Source organism: Arvicanthis niloticus, chromosome 15 (genome assembly GCF_011762505.2).
Source record: "Arvicanthis niloticus isolate mArvNil1 chromosome 15, mArvNil1.pat.X, whole genome shotgun sequence".
Classification (NCBI taxonomy): Eukaryota; Metazoa; Chordata; class Mammalia; order Rodentia; family Muridae; genus Arvicanthis; species Arvicanthis niloticus.
The window spans coordinates 8,387,482-8,404,916 of NC_047672.1; the positions used below are offsets into that span (position 1 = coordinate 8,387,482).

General features: G+C 42.7%; 1 protein-coding gene across 2 annotated transcripts; it reads right to left on the reverse strand.

Annotated features, from left to right (window-relative positions):
* Positions 1 to 224: 224 nt before the first annotated feature.
* Ppp1r17 (protein phosphatase 1 regulatory subunit 17) lies at positions 225 to 16,341 on the reverse strand. 2 transcript variants are annotated; one of them, XM_076913300.1, is made up of 5 exons: positions 16,188 to 16,341; positions 11,251 to 11,469; positions 7,554 to 7,706; positions 6,415 to 6,567; positions 225 to 1,421 (listed from the first exon to the last, which is right to left on the reverse strand). In XM_076913300.1, the coding sequence occupies exons 2-5, from the start codon at positions 11,342 to 11,344 to the stop codon at positions 1,342 to 1,344; spliced, it is 480 nt and encodes a 159-aa protein (XP_076769415.1). In that variant the 5' UTR covers positions 11,345 to 11,469; positions 16,188 to 16,341; the 3' UTR covers positions 225 to 1,341. The 2 variants fall into 2 exon arrangements, with proteins under 2 accessions (XP_076769415.1, XP_034375216.1); XM_034519325.2 differs by having other exon boundaries at positions 11,251 to 11,350; positions 16,188 to 16,340.
* Positions 16,342 to 17,435: the final 1,094 nt, after the last annotated feature.

Below are 17,435 nucleotides of genomic sequence, written 5' to 3' on the forward strand. Positions count from 1 at the left end.
CATACAGATTTCCTGGATTTGATCCTTAAATTTTAACAGCTAATTCGGGGATTTAAAAAAAAAAAAAAATCTCTACAGACCAAACAAAAATACAAGCAAACCAAAGCCAAGCTGGGCAAAGTTCGTGGCTTTTTGTTCCCAACCTTTTTGTTTTTTGTTTTTTGTTTTTGTTTTTGTTTTTTAATTCTAAGTAAATGTTAGGAGAAATTTCTGGGACACAGAGATGTGTGCTGAAGTATCTTTATTTCTGAAAAGTATTGCATCTTCCACATCTTCGTAAGAGGAACAGAAAGACAGAAAGGCTAACACACAGCTGGACCTCAGTATGAACAGAACTGCCCCATGCTCCCCACCTTGCTCTGAGCACTAGATCCTCTGCTTTTCTCCCTCTTAATCCTCACCTCCCCCCTGTCTGCTGTCTGGTGGATGAAGTACAGATGCAAAGGCCCCACGGGCACTCAAAGCCTGCACAGGAGCTGAATGCACATCTGTGTTCACTAGACAGCACTGCCTCTTATACAAGAAAACGTATCGGAGTCTAAATAAGTGAGATGGTGAAAATATCAGAACAACCTTCAACTGACATTAGATTTAAAAAAATAAATTCCTTATAATCATTGGTATTTTTTTTAACCTCCAGTTAGGGATGACTTGCTTACGGCATAATTCATAAATGTCAAGACAACCTATATAGTCAAGAACTCTCATTTTTAACAATAAAATTAAGTATAAGACCCCCTACATAGACCAGCATTCTCTGCCTCTGATGTCTTTTGCGATAGAATGGTGAGCTGGCTTCCTCTTTTTGAACCCTTATAACATCTGTAATGAGGGTCTTCAGACTGTGACCAGAGTTTGACTCTCAATGTAGGATGGAAGAAAGAAAAAAACATTTTGTCAGAGCGTTCTGTGAGTTAGAGTCCAAATGTTCTCACAGTCTAACTGGCAGCCTTGGCCCTGCTGGACTCCTGAGTGCTTGGTGCTGACTGAATCAGACTGCCTCGACACTAAGCCAGGACTGCCTCCGCTCAACTTTTATCCATGTTTTTTTCCTTGCAGATATGGAACACTGAAGTCTCACCTCTCTTATTCTGGGGAAAAATCACTTTCCTTTGCATTGCATAGAAAATTGAAAGTTTGGAACATGGGGCTAAAAAGCAACTGGAGAGGAAAGACAAAGAGCTGACCAGCAATCTGAGCACTAGGTCTCCTGGGGAGGAGGTATCTAAATCTGAGAGTTGACTAGGACAAAATGAGAGCAGAGACCAATCTATTTTTCCCTTTAGATCACCATAGGGAACCAATGTAATCTATTTACACAAAATCTCAGGGGAGATGTTTTTAAATAGCTAGCTTGTCACCATCTATTTCTTCATCCTCCATAATCACTCCGGCGCTCTCATCCCCGAGCAGAGTCAAACCTGCAAAACCAAAATGTAGACCTGCAATTACAAGCATCCAGTTGAAATATCAGGCAGCCCCTAGAGCCCCAAGACCATTCTCAAAGGCACAGTGACCCAGAAATGCTTCCATGTCTGGGGAAAACCAAGTGACCTTATAGACCTTTGCCAAGGTATTCAAGAGGACTCCATTCTGGACACAGGGGAGCCCGAAGGCATAGGCCACTGTGAGACCAAAGGCATAGGCCACCATCACCCTGTGCATTGTTATCATAGAAGGCACAGGGATGGAGGAGTCCAATTGTTGGAGGCTTCCGTTTAGCCACTCTCTTAATGTAAATGGCGCAGCCCATTATTGCTTATGTTCTCCTCTCACATGTAAGATGAAAACACTAATACTTATTACAAAGAGGCTTTACATCAATTAAATATGATGTCTGCAACATGCCTAGCAAAAATCCACATCTGTGGGACAGTGACATGGCTCAGGAGTAAAGGTGCTTGTCATTTACCCTGACAGCCTGAGTTTGATCTCTAGGACCCATATGGTGGGAAGGAGAGAATTAATTCCTACAGGTTGTCCTCCAACTCCACAGGCCCACTGTAGCACACGCACTGCTTGCCCCGCCCCACACCATTCATAAATTCATACTATACAAAAGTTTAAAGCCACACCTATGATGAATTAAATGATACGTTTTTTCCACTTTAATTTTTCTGTAATTTGCTAGTTTGTTTCTCTTCTGAGTAAGCCTAATAAAGTCAAGCCTAAAAGCACCAGAGAATATATTGAGCTCCGTGTGTCTGCTCTCCTGTGTCAGCCCTTGGATGACAGAGCCCCCACACTTCAGAGAAAAGGGAAAGTACTAGAGGTCAGTGCACTTCTCACACAGTATGGCCACACTTTAGAACAATTCTTCCTCTGAAGACAGAATTGAAATATCCCCATTTTTACAAAATGTAGATATATTAGATGAATTCTTATTTAGGCAAAATATCAAGTTTTTTACTGGCCAGTAAAATTCATAAGATTTTATTTAATTTCTTTTCTTTCTTTCTTTCTTTCTTTCTTTCTTTCTTTCTTTCTTTCTTTCTTTCTTTCTTTCTCTTTCATTCTTCCCTCTCTCCCTCCTTGCTTCCTTCCTTCTTCCCTCTATCCCTCCTTTCCTCCCTTCCTCCCTCCCTCCCTCCTTTCCTCCCTCCCTCTTTTCTTTCCTTCTTCCCTCCCTTCCTTCCTTCCTCCCTCCCTCCCTCCTTTCCTCCCTCCCTCTTTTCTTTCCTTCTTCCCTTCCTTCCTTCCTTCCTTCCTTCCTTCCTTCCTTCCTTTCTTCTTTCTTTCCTTTCTTTGTATTATTTCCAGAGTTGATCAGTTCAGAAAAGGTCAGCAAAGGAGACTTCATTGATGCTACCCATTCATGAAATTAGGACCACTTTAATAAATGACAAATGAGCCTGGGTCATTTCTGTCCCTTCCCTCTGGTCCCAGCCATGCTTCTCAGCACAACCTTACTTCTCTCATTAGAGATTTTCAGGTCCACACAGCACTTCCTAAAGATCTCAGCTTGGGGATTGGAAGCTGTTCTCCACAGGGGGCCTTTCTACAGCATTGGCTTGCACTCAACAGCAGCAAATTAATGAAAACTATGTGTAGATCTTAATGACTATTCATTTGATTCAATTCCTAGTTTGTTTATATGTTTAACCAATCAGCTAGTATTTATTGGAAGAGAAAAATAATTTCAAGTCTGGCTGAAGCTAAGACTTTTGCGTAAATCACTCATAAAACACAGTTGAAGATACTTCCTTCTATAACAGCTGCACAGAGTTCCATTTCTATTTAGAATTAAAACTAGCATGACAGGAGCATGTTGAATTAGCTATGTTAGTGGGTCAAACTTCCCATTCTTCCTTCTTGAATATCTCTTCACATTAAGCCAAATTTTGGGTAATTTAAAATAGGCAAAAGTCTTTAAATTTCTATGATCAGCAACTTTCTAGTTACTTTAGGTGCCCTTGAAATGTAGTCCTTAAAAATCTGGGCCAGAATGTGGGAGGAGGTCCTGGGACAACAAAAATAGCAGGAGCATATTAACTGATAAAGGCTGGCCCTTCCTGAAATGGAACAATCTGCCCACAGGGGCACAGAACATAATTTAATGAGCAGAATGAGCTCAGATTTTATATCAACACAGGTAAAGATTGGTTGTAATAGTTTATAAGAGAACCATATGGGATATGTTGTGTTTGGGCTCTTAATGGGTTTCCCAGTTGATGCTGATGTCTGGAGATGGTGGAGCTGTTAGGACACAGGGCTTATCAGTAGGAAATGAGATCATTGATCATTGGGAGAATGCCCTTGAAGGACATGAGCATCCTATCCAATCCTGTATTTCTGTTTTCTTTCCAAGCCACTACAAGGTGAAGTGCTTTGTTCTGCCATGTACCTCATTTTGCCATCTTCAATCCTGCCACTTTGTTGCCACAAAGGCAACAAAGCCAAGCAACTATGAACTGAAGCTCTGAAAATCTAAGGCAAACAAAACTTTCCTCTCTTTAAATTGATTTTCTCCAGTGTTTTTGTCACAGTGTTGGAAGGATGCCCATTACAGAAGCTTAGCATAGTGTCAATTTTCTCTCTTCTGAGAACCCACATCAAGATGGGCACATGCTACCGCTGCATCTCCCGTTGTCCTTGTCACTTTGAGTAACACTGATAGGAGCTGTCTTCCTCCTAGTCTCTGTTCTCCTGGGGAGTCAGAAGTGTGTCTCTGAGGGGAGGGAGACATTAAAACCGGAGCTCTTCCCTTGGTCATTGGTCCCTACCGAAGAGCTCGCTCAACCCACCCAAGTATCAGCTCACCTAATTGGGAAGATAATTTGCATTTTCTCAAGGGCTTGATGCTGTAAGAGAGACTTGGGACTTCAACTTCTTTATCCTTTCAATTCTTCATGTGTGTGTACACATGCCTGTGAGTCTACATGTTTGCAGGTACATGTTTACATGTGTGTGTAGAGGCAAGAGCTTTAGATAAAGAATTTTCCATAATCACTCTCCATTTTATATGCTGAGACAAGGTCTCTTAATCTGAAACTCAACAATTCAGCCAGGCTAGCTAGCCAGCCTGCCTTTGGCATCTCTTACCTTTACTTCATGAGCCTTAGGGATACAGGCTGCAAGTCTACACACAGATAAAAAGCTGGATCTGGAGATCTAAACTCAAGCCCTACACTTTATCCACTGAGCCATCTCCTAAGATCTTCATTCTATAGTTCTCCAACAATACCCTATAGACCTTCTGCCAAAATCATGGTTTGCACCGTAGGACTCCCTGAGCAACAGTCACGTTCTGGATTCCCACACATCCAACACCTAGAGCAAGACTCAGACATAGTCTTACAAATGTCAATTTTTTTTCTTCCTGTATAGAGCAGGATTTAGAGTTTAGGGAACTTGGCTGCTTGTAAGATGTTAGCATGTTAGGCCAAGAAATCTTGGTGTTGGGCCAAGATTTCTAGTCCTGGGTCTTTGTGCCGATTCTAAGTAAGGATCTCACCTAGGCACCATCCAACCCAAGCTATTCGCATTAAGTAGATGTTTCTCAAGCTTTGAGGAGCCTTTGCAAAGGTGTCACCTGTCCTCATAAACCAAACCAAGGGATTTTCCCTTAGCAGAACAGACATATGCCACTTTCAAAGGAAGCCCTCTCCTTTGTATAAGCGTGCTGTTTTGATTTCTGACTTCCAGCTATCCCGTTGGTGTTCACCATTACCCACTTCATTGTCCTTATTTTGTTTGGATCTTTTTGCTCTCAGTGTAGACTAAGTACTTCTTTTCTCTAAACAGCTCTCTCTCTCTCTCTCTCTCTCTCTCTCTCTCTCTCTCTCTCTCTCTCTCTCTCGGTACCTGTTTTTGACCAATCACAACCAACACTCTCTGCCATGCAGGTTTTCAACTGTGGGCCAAGTTCGAACAAAGCCTGGGCCTGGCAGGGAAGCCTTAGAGGACTCCCCACAGAGGCTCCATTCAGGCAGTTGGACTTGTCAAGTAAGCTCATTAACCTAAGGGAGTGAGATGGTTAGCATGAGATTTAGACAGGATAGTGGATCCTTGTCCAGTTTCCACTTGCCAAGGGTTAATGAGATATGTCTCTATGGTGTGTTTGCCTGTGAGTTCCTCTCAACAACCTTATTAGAACCAGCATGAGTCTTTCTGAATACCCGCCAAAAGGTTCTGTCCTTCTCAGCTTAACTAGCACTGCGGCTACTGCCAATTCTTTACACACGAAAAGATTCCAGAAATAAAGTACCTCAGTAACCCAGTAAGAGAAGCTGGGGCCATGCAGTGATATCTGCCAATGAAGGTACTTACAGCAGAGCTTCTCTAACTCAAGAAAATTCCCTAAGTCTGCAGGGTCACAGTCGGACTGTGATTCCACTTGCTTCTTTTCCCATTCACTCCTCAACTTGTGTATGAACTTCTCAGGGACAAGGACAATACCTCATTACGTGTGTGTGTGTGTGTGTGTGTGTGTGTGTGTGTGTGTGTGTGTGATATCTGGCATATATTAAGATACCTATTGATATTTGTGCATCTTCTCTCTCTTCATCCATCTCTGTCTCATGTCTTGAAAATTAGTTCATACATTTTGGGAAATTATCCATGAGCCCTAGCATGCGCAATCCATGTAAGATGGGGAAGCAGGAATTTCACCTCTTCTCAAGATCCCACTGACACTTGTTTTACTGGCAGAGTGACTCTGACCAGGTCTGCTGAAGCAGGAGTTATTTCTCAGCCTCCTCCTCCTCCTCCAAGTCAGCCCCTGGGGAACTACCAATGAAGACAAACCCAGAAGGCAGCAGTAAATGTACTCTTCCCCTGGGCACATGAGTGCAACCACAGCGTACTTGGCCAGGACACGGGGCATGCCCCTCGCACCTCCAGATGGTGAGGTTCTGACCTGCTCCCATCCCTCCTGTGAATGTTCCATCCCAGCTTTGTTGTTGTTGTTGTTACCTGCAACAAAGGGAGGCATGTGCAGGGCAGGTGTGTCTTTTCTCCTTGGCCTTTTCTGTTCCACGTCAGTGCTATGGAGAGCTGGGCCTGTTTTGCTCTTTGGAATTCTCTCTTGAACATCATATCTTTTAATTAAGTGTTCTGAAATCACACCTGCATAGTTAGAGGAGCAGAAAGAGGAACAGGGTCAAGTAGTCAAATCTGCAGATCCTGACGCTGAAGTGTTGTTGTGCATAGGTACATTGTGGGCTGGCACTGGGAGAAGGCCAATAATGTAGCTTTCCAACTTGCTTTAAAAAATAAGAAGAAAAGGTTTCCTATAATTAAGTGAGAATATTTTATTACTATTATTACTATTATTATTATTATTATTATTATTATTATTATTATGTTTTTAATGGCTGGTTTCATTTTGTCTGAATTGTTAACACTATCCACTGTCTCAGAAAAAAAAGGCAGAGAAAAACTCTGACGTTTCAGAGCTAAAGTAGTGAGGAGGGAGTCATATGTCCAACCTGCCATCTCTGAGTGGCACTCCTTCAACCTGATTCCTTAGTCATTCCTCCACTATCACCGACTTTCACCCCACTGCCTCATGTGTAGAAGGAGAGGGGCTGGGCAGTGGTGACTCTCCGCCATTTCATCCTTCTCTAATGGCTTCCTTCACAAACGTTTCCACCATCACTCCTCAGACTCATATCCCATGATTCTGATCTAAGAACTTCCATGACAACGTTGCTTCTTGCTGAAAATTCCACCTAGGTGTGCACTGTTTGTTTAGCGTCCCTCAAAACATGTTATGGGTAGAAAGGATGCAAAGCAAATGACCAGAAGTAAAGTAGATGGGGGAGAAGAAGCCTATCACGAGACATACTTGAAGGTGCAATGGAGATGTTAGCCTGGTCTCCATTGCCATTCCAGCTTCTCTATGGTCTGGTGACACCTGCGATTGAGGAAGACCCATCTTATGTGGCTTTCCCCATTAATCCTCCATCCTGATGTCACCCCGTGCCTGCTGGATGTAGATGCTCACGGTAACTTCAGAAGCTTGTGGGAACTTTATCCTCCATGTGTTGATGATGTCAGGTCTTATGCGCCTGCCGTTGCAGCCATGCAGAGCAGTGTGCCTCGCCCCTTACCTGGTATGAAAGGCGGGATGTGCAATGCTGGTGTATCTTTCCTTCTGGGTTTCTTTTGATCTGACTCAACATTCAGAGTGGCCTGTACATTCTTCCCCTTTCTTGGCTTCTTTGTGAGGTCACAGTCCTTAATGAACTGGTCTGAAAGGTCATCTGGTTTCAAAGAGGAAATGGGTTCAAAGAAGAAACACAATTAATTAATTAATTAACACAATTAATTAATTAATTAACACAATTAATTCTTGAGTCACAACTGGTTGGTTTTTAACCACATTTGATGTTAGGGACAAAGGCCATTTAGCCAGAAAAGTGCTTATTTTTTATTAAATCAATGGAAGACTTAAATATACTTGCATGTTTGTACATAAAATAGAACATTAGAACTCAGTAAAGCTTAAAAAGTGTTTAACATTTATTTTTGTTTTATGTGTGCGGGTGTTTTGCCTGCATGGATGCCTGTGCATGTAGTTCCTAGAGAGGCCAGAAGAGGGCACTGTTATCCCCCGAGGGGCCTAGAGTTCTAGATGGTTCCGAACTGTTACATTGTTGGTGGAAGAGTGAACTTAACTACTGAGCTATCTCGACAGCCCCCTGGTAAAACTTTAAATTTAGAGAAATCAGGAAAGGTATCAAGGCAAAGACAAGCAGAAAAATGTGACAAGGCTTGAGCTGAATTTCTGCAGCTCAAGTGAACAGTAGGTTCACTGTTCACTCTTCAGCCTCTTTTGCTCAAGAATCATTTTCCTTAATTGCTCACACGCCCAGGGTAATACATGCGCCTAGATCCTGGTTTGTTTCATTAGGGTAAAAGGTGAATCTCTTGCTTGCTTTACCTCTGTGGGCTGCCGAGTCCTCTTGAAAAGCCCTACTCAGAATTTCAGCATCTTCCTTTCTCTCTGTCCCGTGTTTTTGCAAGTCTCCTCTTTATAAAGTTATAAAATTATAATGTTGTTTTCTGTCTGATCTCTTTAATTTCCACAGCCATGATTACTAGATCCTGTACAACCCAGCTTCTACATTACATGTTCTCACAGGTGATGACTCCAGACCAGTCACTTGGCTCCTGAAAGCCTTGTCTAGCCTGCATCTTAAACCCAGGCATCTTTGTCTGCTCTGCTCTGCTTTGCATTTCTCTGCCATTGCTCAAGCCCTGATCCAATGTTCTGAAATTATTAATCCCTGTAGTCTCCTACTCCAGACAGTCTTCAAGAAGACAAAGATCACACACTTTTTGTAATTTCATTCTTAATTGCATCTCTCTCCAACAAATGTGCTCTAAATGCAAGTTGAACTAACGCTAATCCGAGTTCACATCCTTAGCCTCTCATTTGCTGATTCTGAAAACTCAGGACTTAATTTCTCGACACATTGACAATGTCTCCATTGTTTAAATGGAGGAGACATCAAATCAGTGTGCATGTGTTTTGGGTATCTGGTAAATGTCACCTGCCCAGTATCCCACCCATCCTGCAATCACTCAACCTGAGCTGCCAGCAGATCTGCAGGAAGTCCCAACATTCTCAGTCTTTGTTAACCCCAGCCCTGACTATTCATTCTAATTTCCTAAATATTAATAGCATTTTTGTTTAGATAATATTTTAAAGGATGATGTCAGTATTATTTCTGGTATTACTTTGTTTTTTTTTTTTTTTTTTAATTCGTTTTAGCAGCCACGAGTACGTGTTTATTCATTATGTGCTGGAATGAATGGACTCAAACAGACTTAGTGTAAAGAGTTATTCTATTCTGAATCTACAAAGGAACTGCATATTTTCTTTAAAGCTCATTAACTGTGGCCTGAATACAATCTGGGTATTTCTAGAAACATGAAAAAGAATATGCGGAATTCAGAACTTGATTTGATTTAACCTTTCAGTACTTTCCTGACCCTTCCCCTCTCTCTCTTTTTTCCTTGTTTGCCCCCTTTCCTTCTCCCATCCCACTCCAAGAACTCTCTGAGTCTCCCAGGCTGGCCTTGAACTTGTGAAATTTTTGCCTCACTTTCCTACGTGCTGGGATTATAGGTGCACACGGCTATACTTGGCTTCCCCTTTTCTTTATACATTTCTTTGGGGGAAATGCTCAGATAAATTACTTTAAAATATTAGAGACTAAATATGTAAACCTTTCAATTCAATTCAATTCATTTCAATTCGTGGGTCCAGACATACCCAACGTCATTCGTGATTCCATCCAGACATTTTTTAACCACCTCCTATCTGTCAAATCATTCATTAGATAATCGAAATGCAATGGTAAGAAGTTATTTTTGCCTCCAAGATGTTTGTAGTCTATTAGAGATCTCCTCCATAGTCCACATGTTTTGAAAAGTCACACTAGAGACACTCAGTAACTACACATTACGGACACACATCATCAGCCATCCCCATATAAAAATGTAAGGAAAAATCCACATGTCATGGTTCTCTTTGGTGACTGAAAAGTTAGCTTTTCCTTTAAATGGAAGACATTGATAATGTTACCAACAGCCTCAATCTAATCAATACTTACTGGGATTGTACTCTCTGAGGGCCCTGGGCTGTGTGGGGAGATTGTCCTGAATTCGCTGCACATGTGGGCTGTTTCAGCTTCTCAGTGCCCATGTTCTGCCAGTTGTTCAATATTCATCCCACTCTGGGACAAATGACTACTTTAATCCCCACACTAAGCTTGTGATTGTTCTATTCTCATCTCCCGTCTGCAGATGTGACCAGGTTATTGATAAGGATCATGCTCAGTCTTGGAGCTACTCAGCTCAATTGTCAGCCTGGATGATACTGTAATTCTTCAAAGTTGTTACCACATAGTGGCTTATTCCCCTTCCCCATGTTAGATGCACCATCGGTATTGATTGACTGAAGTTTAGGATGGGTGTTGCCCAGCTGTGGGGTCCCTGAAGGCATAGCTTGCATATGAATCTGTTAGGGGTGGGCTGCCATCCAAGCCCAAGGTGCTACTCTGTACCTAGTGCAGAGAGTGAGACATTTGTTTCAATTTTGACTTTCATTTCAATTGTAATTTTCCCTATTTTTTGGAGGAATCCTGAACATAAAATTTCTTGAAGGCAGTCGAGGAGAGGGGAGATGAGAGGAGTTCATAGCCAGATGAGACATTAACAGAGACTATGAATATGCAAGAGGCCCATCCATCAAAAGTCTGAGTGTCTCATTTTTTAGAAATGGGTAGAGGCAGAAATGTTTTTGGTGTTTTCATTACAAAGGTTATGCAAAAAGTCAGTTCTGGAAAGGAAACAGATTGACAATAAAGCAGAAAGGGGCTATTTAAAATTCTGTCTTGATAGGCAAAGAGAGATATTTGAAATATTTTATTGGTGCTGCACATGGGGTTTAAGTGTGCTGGAAAATACTGGAAACAAGCTATATTGCCACATTCCATTTATTGCCTCAGAAATGCTCTGCCTGGGACTCTGTCAGAACCAAAACACAGGACAATGTGTCTCTGCCCCTCCCTACCTCTCTCTCTAATTCGGATAAACTTCTCTCCAGTACTTCAGCTAATATTTACATGGTGGACCCCACAGACCCATGGCTATTTGCCTGTCCATCTGGTGTAGACTGTCACCAGAAGGCACCAGCTATCAGATTACAGGGGCCCTTCCCTCAGACTTGTTTGAAAGCAGTATGGCAAAGAACCCTCCTGTGGCTTACAGGACAGACGTTCCAGATGGAGTATTTACCTGAGTGAGTGCAGTGAGGATCAAGCTTGTCCAGTATGTCTTCTGAAAGCTCCAGAGGCTGCACTGCCTCAGTGCTCAGCATCTCAGTGGACATCCTCAGCTGAGAGAGAGAGAGAGAAAGAGAGAGAGAGAGAGAGAGAGAGAGAGAGAGAGAGAGAGAGAGAGACAGAGACAGAGACAGAGACAGAGACAGAGAGACAGAGAGAGGTTTTTCTGGCACTGGAAAAGTTAAAAACAGTATCTAAGAATATAAGTATGCCTTCTGTTCATTCGTTCACTTGTTTACATAATAAATACATTAAATATCAAATGATTATTATTACATATCCCATCTCAATCCTATGTTTCATGTATTCTTCTTATAGTTTATTGATAAATTTGAAATGTAAGACAAAATAAAGCAACACACACACACACACACACACGGTCATCTCTCTCCTTATTAGGAAGTGCTGCATGTCAAATCTTTATTATTTGCCTATTTAAGGGTTCATGAAGCTAATCAAGTTCAAATTAGAAATGAGTTGGCTAAGAGTTAAAACACCAAGTATCATCATGTGCACTTTCTGTGTTGAGTTCTGTAGAGAGTGGTTATATCTCCATAACAAATGAAGCCCACAAGTTCACTTAATTTATTTAGTTGTCACACCTTGTCTTGGTTAAGTTTAGATTAAAATCTAGTCCTAGTGAATTCTTGGCATTTTAGTCTCTTAAAAATAAATAAAATCCTCTGAATCCTGAGTTAATTAAGGCTCTTGGGTCCTCATAACTGAAACTTATAAAGTAACTCAGCTGCCTCCTTATGTATCCATGAGGACAGCAGGTACCTAGAGAGGAAAAGCTTGATCTTTGTGAATATTTCTATTCCCTTCCTAGGGATTCCTGACAGTTCCTGACATAAAAGCATGTCCCTTCCTGTCCTTGGATACCTATCCTTTCTGGAACACAAATTTGTTATCTTTCCCAGTGATTAGTTATAGCCTTGCCCAGGAGAAGTGAAATTCTGCACAGACACATGTCAAGTCTGGATGAGAAATGCATTAGCTGAGGTTCTGAGAAAATCTTCATTCGAGTCTGCTTCTTGGGTTCCCTTCTGATAATTTATTGCTGGTGTCCGTAATAGCAAGGGTAGGAGCAGAGAGAAATGGACAAGGTTAAAATGACCAAGCTGATGCCCTACTCATGCTAGGCTTGTTCCTACAACAGGCAGAGGAACCACAGACCATTCACAACAACAGTCTGGGAGCTCTGACTAAGCTAACTCCTTCCCTTTGAAGATTAAGTCACTGTTCCCTGGGAAGACTGAGGGATTCTCCCCCATGAGCTGAGATCATTGCAGAGCAGATGGGCCATTAGCTGATCACTTGAGCCTGGCTTTTAGTGTCACTCTTAGCAAACTGATTGTGTGAGTGACTTCAGCAGACATCAATTTAGACCATTGTTCCTAGTGTCTGGGTATAGTCTGCCAACTCCCTGGAACCATGAGGAAGTCTGTTGTAACCGTCCATAGGCTATCCCCTTGTGCCAGTAGTTTTGAAAAGGAGAATGTCACCAAGGAAGGCTGAGCTCTATGCTAAGGGCTGCAGGAAATGTGATAGACTCAACATGGCCTATTTCATGAAACTTTCTCCTCTCTGCAATGTCACAGGTGTGTTGAAAATCACCCACAGTGATCTGCTATGACCATCCATCCTCAAAACAAACTGAAGTTTAGGGAGTTTAAACTGACCTACCAGTAGTCAAGTATTCACAACCAGAATCATTGCAGAGATCTGGGCCCTTAGTGTGCACTTGTCAAATTGCTCTGTGATGCTACCCTTCTCCCCTGCACCCTAAAGTAAATTACACCTTATACTGGGACCACATCTCCTGTGAGCCCAGTAGTTGGTATTTTTTTTTTTTTTTACTTTAAACCTATGTTTTTAAGCCAAAGAGACTTGAAGAAACAACACTTTTCCCACAGAGTCCTTGTGAAGATGAAGCTGGCTCACCTCATGCTAACACATTGAAGGTGCTTTCTACTGGATAGTTATTGTTCTGTACCAATGCTTACGACAATTGATGAGGAGCAGCTGCATAACTGAAAAATCCGCAGGAAACAGTAGGGACTTTTCTTTCATGTCGATGTTGAGCTAGAGAGAACCTGCCCTCATTTGAGATAAGCAGTTTTATCAGCCATGGACCACAACCGGAAGGACCTACCCACTGCTGGTTGAAGCATCAGCTGGAGATGTCAGGATCCCCTGGACAGGCTGGGGCAGCCAATGCCTCAGCACATATTGGATGAGGGTTCCTCTCAAAGATAAATCATGTAGTTTTGTCATAGAAAAAGTAATTCTATTTTAAGTCAGTGTGATTAAAATCAAGCTGTGGTGGAGTAGAAAACTGTTTGATAGGAGAGGCTGGAAGACTGTTTTCTGAGCTGAGATTTTATATTATGACAATATCAAAGATGTTTGACAGAGACATGTTTTGACCAGGGGATTACAAGAAACTTTACTCTTGGGTGATGTCATTGAGACACTCCTGTCATGAAATCTTCAAAGAAAACAACAAATAGTAATGATGATGGAGTGTCTGGATTCAGAATTGTCTCATTGATGGAGGTCACTTATCTCTGCTTGAGTGTTGATGTGAGAGAACCACACAGTCCTGCCTGGCTCTCCACTGCCATCCTCAGGGGAAAGGAAGCTCCCTAACATGGTACGAGGGTCTGTCTCATTCTGCTCCCCACTCTACACATGCATTGTCTCTAACTATCTGTGTTTCAGTTTTCATGCAGGACCCTGCACTTGTCATGATGGCCAGAGAAGGTTTCTATGACTCCACTGGCTGCTCTCTGTAATTTGGGGAAGGGGTTCTGGGAAACAAGTTTTTTTTTTTCTAAACTAAATAATTGGTTCCCCTGTATTTAAAGATTCCAACCTCAATGTTAAGGCCTTCAGGGACGTTTGTTCATGGAGACTTTCTATTTAGGGCGTTTAACCTTTAGTTAAAGGGTTTGTGACTTTGTCTTTTTTTTTTTTTTTTTTTTTTTTTTTTTTTTTTTGCTTCATCCTGCCTCAGCAGGGTCTCTGAATTTTTGCTTTCACCTACTGATGAGTATCAGCATTGGCCCACCCACCCTCAGCTGAAGCCAAATGTGCTGTGGAAATCAGGACATTTTCATTATGTAAGACTCCTAGAAGGGCCCTGGGGAGCCCCGGCAATCTCACGTATTATTTCTACAGCCAAAGTCAAGCATTCACCACGAAGGCTGCAAGGGAGGACATCATGAAGATTCATATCCTCTCAGGTCAGGTTCTGCTACTAAATGAGTTTTTGGTGCACTATATAACAGCCGCACTGCACTGTCCTTTGTCCTTTCTGCATTTCAGATGTCTCAGAGAAAAAAGGCTGAATAGCTGAAGTCTTTTCTTGGTGGTTATTTGAGAGAATGAATGTGGGTTGCTCATGGGACGTGTGTACTAGACCAACAGTCTCAACTTTAGGATCTTGGGGAGATTTCCAGGACTCCATATGTTACCATCTTGCAACTTCCTTACTACCTCTTTTCATAAGGGACCCAGCCTTTCTCTCCTCTGGAATTCATACTAACGCAAATGCCACAGTGCCGGTGATAGATAGCTCTTACCCAGCTAGGCACCAAGGAAGGTGTCTCTTTAAGTTGCAAAAAAAGCCAAAGGGACATCATACATCTGCACAGCTATGAAAACCCGGATGCACACTTTGCTGAGGCCAGTCTCCACTTGCCCAGGCTACTTTCAAGGGGACATCTGTTCTGCTTCTGCAGCTCAGTTTGAGGTCACAAGCTAGCCCAGACACTGTGTTCTCTTAAGAGGGTAAGGATATACATTTTAACACATGGGCAGAAAATTGCCCCGAAGGTGACACGCTGTGGAAACCTAGACAGAAGCAGTCTTGGTTTCCTCACTCTTGCTGGAGAGCGAGGCTTTATCTTGCCAAGTTAGCTTTCATGTCTGCACACTTGATCCTAGACAAAAGGCCAAGAAAGTGAGAGCTGAGTGCACTAGGGACTCTTCTCGTAAGAACTGGGCTCATAAGAGGACCAGTGCCCAGCCAGAAGCCAGGCACACACTGACCCTTCTGTGGGTGGATGCCTTCTTTGCTCACTTACTCCCTGTAATTAGGATACCTATATTTAAATTAGTCTAAATTGTCATACCAATTTCATCCCAGTGACAGCCTTTTCCAAAGCTGATAATGAAATTAGCACAACTGAAGGCACAAACCAAAACCTATTTCCACCTATTTCCAGGCCTCGGGATCAAGGGAAGCAAGTCCCAGGAGCCGACTGACACTCTGTTAGCCATGTAACATTCTAAGGGTCATCCACCACACAACCAGGTCTAGCTTTATTTGATGCAATAAAAGTTTTGGAAAGACTATATCCAAAGCCCAGTGTAAGCCTGGTTAGCCTCTCCTCGGGCTCTGCACACTTTGCCAATTTCTTTTGAACTGAGGATTGAACTCAAGTTTCAGAGCACCACATGTGCAGATAGAATTCCTTTATGTGGAGACCTAACCCTGCATGCAGCCTTCATAGATCAACCGTGCTGTGAAGTAAGATGTGAGGATGTACGGAGACAAGCACATTTTGCCAAGCCCCCCAGGGCCTCCATGAGTATGAAGACCCGCCACATTCAGCTTCCAGCTTCACTGATTTGTCTGGGAGGACACAGATTATCACAGAGCTCAAGACCCCCACGCCTCCAGCAAACTGATGTAACAAATGTAATTTCGTCTGCCGCAGGGAGCCCCAGTTTAACCTTGCTCCATAAAGAACACGCAATGCCATGCCCCCAGCACGCTTTGCTTTGTCCCACCAAAAAACAAGGAAGCAGTAAGTTACTGGAAGCTGGCTGTTTTTCTCTTTTAATCACCAAAGTTCCTGAATAAAAATCCAAAACACTTACCGATCAGTGCAGGCACTGAGCTGAGACGGCAAAGGCCAGTAGTGGTAGTCCTCACCGTGCTGGGGCTCTACTCCTCCCTCCGCTGTACTGGCTGCTGCTGCCCTACTCCAGCTCCTCTTATCTAGGGACCAGCTGCTGTGGTTGCCATGGGGATGCTCTGTTTCTCAGGCACCAGGGCAAGGGGGATGGAGAGAGAACAATAACTAACTTGGTCATTCCTGCTCTCTGCGGCAATAATTGTAAGTTACAAACAACAGCAGCACACGGAGTCTACATTGAGTTCTTAGTGTGTCAGAGAAATCAACACAAACCAACTCCACTTTGGAATCCTACTTAAAATTCAGAGGCAGGTTTAAAAACCGTTTTTCAGGGGTAGGGTAGGGTTGCCTGGAATTACAAATATGGAAACTGAGGCACAACGGGTAGCAGCTTGTCACTGAGGGGCCACAGCAACTTGCAACACCTAAGTTGGTGTCAGTTGAGTCCAGAGCTTGATGTCATGATGAGGAAAGGAATAATGATGGCACCTCTCACTAACTCTTACAGACTGTTAGCACCCTCCAGTGCCAGGCATTCTTCCAGTCCCATTAGTCCTAACGGCCTTAAAGGGAACAACCTTGACAATTTCCATCTGAACAGGAGAGTGAAGCTGAGAGGCCAGACCATCACCAAAGGTCACGTATTTATTCAGGAGGACATGAAATCTCTTGAAACTCAAGACCCCACAACCCTTGCAAGACTGACAAGAAAGTGCTCTTACCATTAGCAAACAGCAAAGGGAGGGTTCAAATCCAGTAACTGATACTAATTCCCTGTTGCTGGCCGCTCCATCCTACTACGTGTCCAGGAGCATTTCGAACAGCATAAAGCAAAAGATTATCTTGTCTACACCGTTTGGTGGCCAAGAAAACTGTATTCTTTCAAAGAAACAGCCAAAAATCATGTGTACCACCAAAGGCTTGGGCTCAAGTAAGTGGGTAAGACACACTGGTCTGTTCAGAGGAAAGCTCTATATTCTGGGTCAGCTGATGCCCATTAACAGTATTAAACAAATGGGCAAACAAACAAACAAACAACACCCCCTCCCCCAAAGACTTCCTGTAAAAGATAGAAGTCTTTAATCTCAGCACTTGGAAGGCAGACTCAGGTGGATCTTTGTGAGTTCAAGGCCAGCTTGATCCACAGAGTGAGTTCCAGGACAGCTAGGACTACACAGAGAAACCTTATCTCCAAAACCCAAACAATATC